The sequence below is a fragment of the Pollicipes pollicipes genome, unplaced genomic scaffold (genome assembly GCF_011947565.3).
Source record: "Pollicipes pollicipes isolate AB1234 unplaced genomic scaffold, Ppol_2.1 Scaffold_6686;HRSCAF=7923_pilon_pilon_pilon, whole genome shotgun sequence".
Taxonomy (NCBI): domain Eukaryota; kingdom Metazoa; phylum Arthropoda; class Thecostraca; order Pollicipedomorpha; family Pollicipedidae; genus Pollicipes; species Pollicipes pollicipes.
The window spans coordinates 14,659,152-14,665,506 of record NW_023596921.1 but is presented as its reverse complement, the minus strand read 5'-3'; the positions used below and the strand labels follow the sequence as shown (position 1 = coordinate 14,665,506).

The following is a 6,355-nucleotide window of genomic DNA, read 5'->3' as shown; positions in this document are numbered from 1 at the left end:
CAGGAATGAACAGTGCACTCGTCCTAGGTCATCAGTCACTCGCAAGCACGGCGCTGCACCGTACCCAGACCCATTTGCATCGACGGAGTAATTCGCCTGAGAAGAAACATCACGCTCCGCTCCGGGGCATTCGGAATGCGAGATTTTTGTTTTGTGCCTTATGAGTGTTTTCTCGTATTGAAATGAACATTTGCAGCCCAAAATGGGCCCTTTTTGGACACGAAAAGATTCTCTTGTGAGTATAAGATAGCCCTTTCCGGACCATACATGGACCCTCTATGCTTGCCTTGGTAGCACAATAAGCGAATACCGCGACGTGCCCGAAGGGCTTTTGGGCCATCTGAAATCATGGAGGGAGAAAGATAGCTTTGCTCTCACTTTAAAAGATGAGTGCAGATTGCCCCTGACGCGCCACCACCCTTGACACACGCCGCCACTGTCAACGATGCTTGGGTATCAGTGATAAGTGGGACAATGGTAAATTTTTACTGCGTACAAGAGAAACGTCAGAGCTGTAGGCTACCGAGTGGCCTTAAGACGCTGCTAATGACTGGAATTAGGCTCTGTGATTTGTCCTGTTGTGGCCATTGTAATAGCTTACCATTATGGCTGCCGCGATGAAGGGCTAACGCCGCAAGTGGTTTTATACGTTTGCACCATTATTTGACACTTGGGTCTGGGCCTGTTAGTTTACATGTTTGACTGGCTTTCATCCCCTCGTTTTATTGCGCATGCAGTCCACAGCGATTTGTACTCATGGCGTTTGAAGTAAACTGCGCGGTTTGTGAGTCACATACCTCAACGAACAAACTGAAACAATCCTGGCTGCTGGATCATGGGCCGCTTAGAATGAAAACCTGACCTCCTTTCACCTCGTCATGATTTGGCTCCTAGACTCGTTGTTACTTGTCTGCTTGTATCAAACGGCGCTTTTTCTCGGCTGAGACTACGCACAGAAGGTGGACATAAGCTGCCATTTCTGATATGAAAAGGCAACGGATGAGATCCTGCAGGAATTCTTCAGCTTTATGTGCAATGTCTCTGACCCAGATTTAGATTCATCACGTGGTGCTGATTTATTTAAAGCCCATGTTCACCGTGTTGATGAGGTTTCCGGCGGGGTACAACAAGAGAGTGCTCCTTCTGTCTGGTCTGCGTCAGCGCCGTTCCTTCCATCCGGTCTGCATCATACAACCGCTGACGCATTGCCTACGGCGGATGTTCGGCAAACGGACCCCTGTTTCCCAAGTCCAGCTTGGACTATCCATGTACGCTGTGTTGACTGGTGATGCTCCACCCCCCCCCCCCCACCCCTCCCCCCCCCACCAGCACGGGCCCGCCGTGACCTGTTGGTGACCCACCGGGCCAGCCGGCCGGGCTCTGGACTCCGTGGAGCCTGCCCTGTCGCCGACGCGGTCTTGGGGATCCACCGCGATGTGGCCGCCCCACGGGCGGCCCGACCCCGTGGCGGTTGGCTGTCCTTGGTCCCAAGTTTGGCCTGGGCTCGGCAGCACCCCACTGTGACCGCCAGGCCGAGGCCGACTGCCGACCGATGTCCCCATTTGGCACAGGCTTTCAGCAGTGCTATTGTGCGCGGCCAATTTTACCGTGCTCTGCTTCATGGGAATCGGTGTATCAGCATGTCGTGTTGGTCCATGCTTATGAGACTTGAAATAAATTCCGACCACTTCGTTTAATGGTGTGTACTTGGCTTGAAGCGCTCCGTTTGCAGGGGTCATTTGACACTGTACCGTTGGACGATCTCAACTAATGTGTGTCCGATTTTAGGAGAGCATCGAGTACATCTTCCTCGTGATATTCACGGCCGAGTGTATGATGAAGATCATCGCGTACGGCTTCCTGCTCCATCCAGCTGCTTACCTACGGAACGTCTGGAACTTACTGGACTTTAGCATAGTTGTTATAGGGTAAGGGGTTATGCAGATCTTAACGAGAAAGTAACGGAGTCCAGCCAACATTTCTTAACAGCGTGTAACTTATCTTATGCGACTGATCGATAGAAATAATTATCGCTGTTCTACTATAAGGTGTTTTTGTAATTATTGCTGATTTATGTTAAATCACGAATCTCAGTATAGCCTGTTCAACACAGTAAATTTCATGCTAAAACATTCACACATCCCACTTCCACATGCTGGTTTTCCTCGCAGCCCCGGTAAGACATATTTTTATTCGAGTGCTGACGCGGGGCAGCAGCTTACGGGGTGTGTAAATTGCCGAGGACATTTCACAGGCGTGCACGTCCTGGATATTGTTGGCACAAGCTCTTCTTTGCTCCCGGGAGCGGCTTGTCGCGGCGCCAGGCGGAGTTGGCGTCCGGCGCTGTCCGTGTGTGTATCGCTCCACCGCTCACCTGTTGATCGTGCCTTTCGTGTTTGGCAGTTTAATTAGTACGGCCCTGTCGTCGCTCATTAAGGAGGGCTTCGACGTGAAGGCACTGCGGGCGTTCCGAGTGTTGCGACCGTTGCGGCTCGTCTCTGGAGTACCCAGTAAGTGGTCCCGCGGTCACCCGATGTGGGTCAGTGACCCTAGGTCGGGTGTACTGACCTGATGGACATCTGCAGCCCAGGCACTGGCCCTGGACTGCCCTGTGGCTGGTTCGGGAGCTGGGGTCCCGGCGTGCCTTGGACTGCCCTGTGGCTGGTTCGGGAGCTGGGGTCCCGACGCGCCCTGGACTGCCCTGCGGCTGGTTCGGGAGCTGGGGTCCCGGTGTGATTCACGTCAGCAAGTTGCTTGTCTTCGAAGAGGGCCCAAAACTCAGCCCCGGGCATGATGCAATGACCTGAACTGTGCTGAGGCAGCGCCGTTTATTCCAAGTGTATCCGTTGATGCATGTGTAGTAGATGCATGCAACTGAGTACATTAACTGATTATGCCTGGTCAAAAAGCGTATGTTTGTATATGGACATATGTAGGAGCACACGTCTGTATGCGTACCTTTATGCGCCCAAGGCTGTGTGCTCGTACGTGTGAAGGGCCCTAACCGTTCTCCAAACTCCCACCTTCTGCAGCGAATCGCGATCGCTGACGATACAAAACAGCACCTTCGATCTGGTGCATATATGTCAACCTATCCACTTGCCGATACAATAAAGTTTAGATGAAGTCCGAGAGCCGTCGGAGCCGGCCGGCTTCTTCGCACAATAGCGGTGCTGAGTGCACTCAGCCGCAGCCGCCGCTCCCGCATTGGACTTCCGACACCTCGAATGCCCTGAGGCCCAACACAAAGCCGAACGTTCGCACCGCGGCGTATCGTAGGCGCCCTCCCCCCCCCCCTCCCTGCTCGCGCCAGCATTTGTTCGCGCTTGCCGAACACGCGTCGGGGGCCGCAACTATCGCCGCGTTAGTAGCCCCCCTCCCCGCCCCCCGGCCGGAAGCCTGAAGACTGCTGAAGAATTCAAATAAGCACGTCCAGCGCCGACTGCGGGGTGTTTTTTTCGGCGCGGCTGCAGCCTGATGATTCGCTCACGGACGACTCTCTGCGAGACCGCTGGACGGTTAGGCGGCGCTCACTGTGACGCCGTGTCTGTGAGAACGTTCGACGATTGAGCTGCACTCGCTGTAACGCCTTGTCTCTGTGAGACCGTTAGACGGTTGAGCTGTGCTCACTGCGACGCCATGTCTCTGTGAGACCGCTGGACGGTTGACCTGTGCTCACTGTGACGCCTTGCCTCTGTGAGACCGTTAGACGGTTGAGCTGCGCTCACTGTGACGCCATGTCTCTGTGAGACCGCTGGACGGTTGACCTGTGCTCACTGTGACGCCTTGCCTCTGTGAGACCGTTAGACGGTTGACCTGTGCTCACTGTGACGCCTTGCCTCTGTGAGACCGTTAGACGGTTGAGCTGTGCCCACTGCGACGCCATGTCTCTGTGAGACCGCTGGACGGTTAACCTGTGCTCGCTGTGACGCCTTGCCTCTGCGAGACTGTTAAACGGTTGAGCTGTGCTCACTGTGACGCCTTGCCTCTGTGAGACCTTTACACGGTTGACCTGTGCTCACTGTGACGCCTTGCCTCTGTGAGACCGTTAGACGGTTGAGCTGCGCTCACTGTGACGCCGTGTCTCTGTGAGACCGTTAGACGGTTGAGCTGCGCTCACTGTGACGCCGTGTCAGTTTTACCTATGTGTGTTATGCAACAACGTGCGCCATGCGGAGGATCGACTCAGTGGGTGTCTCGCTCGTGTTGCAGGTTTGCAAGTCGTCCTGAACTCCATCCTCCGAGCCATGGTGCCTTTGCTTCACATTGCGCTTCTTGTGATATTTGTTATCATCATCTACGCCATTATTGGGCTGGAGCTTTTCAAGGGAAAACTCCACAACACGTGTTTCCACAACGTCTCTGGTAAGCTGACATCAGATATGTTATATAACCCTAATTATGTGATGCTGAATAAAAACGGATGGTTACATTGTGCAGTATACGCGCCATGACTTTGTGAAGAGCAAACTCCTTACTGGTTCGGGCGCGTAAATCATGTTCTTCGTCAGCCGTTATCAGGAAATCTTGTACCCAACGCGTGTGTATTTTGACAGCGCGCATGCGCATGCGTCCGGATACCGGATCAGACCCAGCCGTACGTGGTCAGTTTGAATATCACGCGCAGCCGTGCGTGCTCAGTCTGAATATCACACTCAGCTGTACGTGCTCAGTCTGAATATTGCACCCGGCCGTACATCCTCAGTCTGAATATCACACCCAGCTGTACCTGCTCAGCCTGAATATCACACCCAGCCGCACGTACTCAGTCTGAATATCACACCCAGCCGTACGTGCTCAATCTGAATATTATACCTAGCCGTACGTTCTCGGTCTGGAGAAGTCGGCAACGTCTATGCTATGTATATCTATGTTCTCCACCTCGTTTAATTTCACCTACTGCTAGTGTGCACAACTTTCTTTGTACCAGGAATTTCACGAGGCTGTTTTGTTGAGTTATGTGCGGGCTGTTGAAGAGCAGCACGCCTAGCTTGTAACAGTGCTAGTTAGCGCTCCCCAAAACATTAGGGAGACAACCATGGAATGCACTGTTAAATTGAATAGGGTAACTTTGGGGTACACCGATGCGATCACGTATGGGCTTGGCATACGTCACGGCGAGGTCAGCTATAGCATGACAGATAGAAATCGAGTCTGATTCCATCAGCTATGGGTGATCGATGCGGGTCGAGGATTGGTGACAGCCCCTCGGCGGATGTCACACCAGCGCTGGCTCCGGGCTGGTAGAAAGCAGTCTGTGGAGTCTGCTGAAAGGTCTCGAAAAGTTAGACAACCAAAGCTGCGCCGTACGAGCCCGCTTCGTATGGCCGCATACCTACATGCTCGGGCAGCCATGTGACGGTTGCTGCAATTCATGGTACGCAACACGAGCGTGCGCCGCCTCTCATGCTGCATTTGAGAAAGTCGCGCTGTGAGTGAGAGGCGTCACGCTGCGTGTCCAAGTCTCTTCTGCAAGGGAAACGTTGCGTTGCTCTGTCCACGTGCTCTTTTGCAGGGGAGATGATGGATGACCCGTCACCGTGCGGCCCCAACGGCTACCAGTGTCCGTCGACCTACCACTGTGCGGGACACTGGGAGGGCCCCAACTTCGGCATCACCAACTTCGACAACTTCGGCCTGGCCATGCTGACCGTGTTCCAGTGCATCACCATGGAGGGCTGGACAGACATCATGTACTATGTAAGTGTCTTCGCAGGATATACCGCAGGTGGATGTCGCTGTCCTGGGTCTCTGAAGGATTTACATTGTACGCGCAGGCAGTGTTTGGCAATATGTCAGTTTAAGTGTGCTGTGCGGAGACATATGAAGCCATGTGATGTCTGTTCATTGTACAAAAATTCTGCTGACGCGAAGTATATGACCATACTATGATAAAAATGTTTGCTCTGTGTGGACAATGTCAAGTTGTACATCGTGCATCTGTAAGTGCCACTGATAAGCCCTGGACAGTATAGCTGTCCAGGGCTTATCAGTGGCACTTACAGATGCACCATGTATAGCAGAGTAGGTATAGCTGTTACTATGGCTGCCACGCAGGTCACTATGCATAAAGATTGTGCTACAGGCATATGAACTTACTGTTGACGAGTATGACAAGTAGTTGTTTAGTGTTGCACTCGAACTCCACCACGGAAAGGCTCGCTTTAAGCCGCCAAAAGTAAATAATACGGGGTTAATTGATCGGCTGGCTATGATAATGGTGATATGATGCTGCGTACACTATTTCCTAACACACCGCTTACAACTATTGTTCGCTGTTTTCTACCAAAAAATAGGTTTGATTTCACAACCACCCTGTGTAATAAATCAGCCACGCATGCCACGTGGCGCTACC

The 6,355-nt window shown here is 52.8% G+C and overlaps 1 protein-coding gene across 1 annotated transcript in view; it reads left to right on the top strand.

The window, feature by feature from the left end:
- The window catches only part of LOC119107961 (voltage-dependent calcium channel type D subunit alpha-1-like), a 63,911-nt gene that overhangs the window by 23,724 nt on the left and 33,832 nt on the right, over nt 1-6,355 (top strand). Inside the window, 4 exon segments of the mRNA XM_037231551.1 lie at nt 1,789-1,928; nt 2,404-2,510; nt 4,213-4,365; nt 5,516-5,888. Of these exon segments, the coding sequence (XP_037087446.1) occupies nt 1,789-1,928; nt 2,404-2,510; nt 4,213-4,365; nt 5,516-5,888 (773 nt within the window).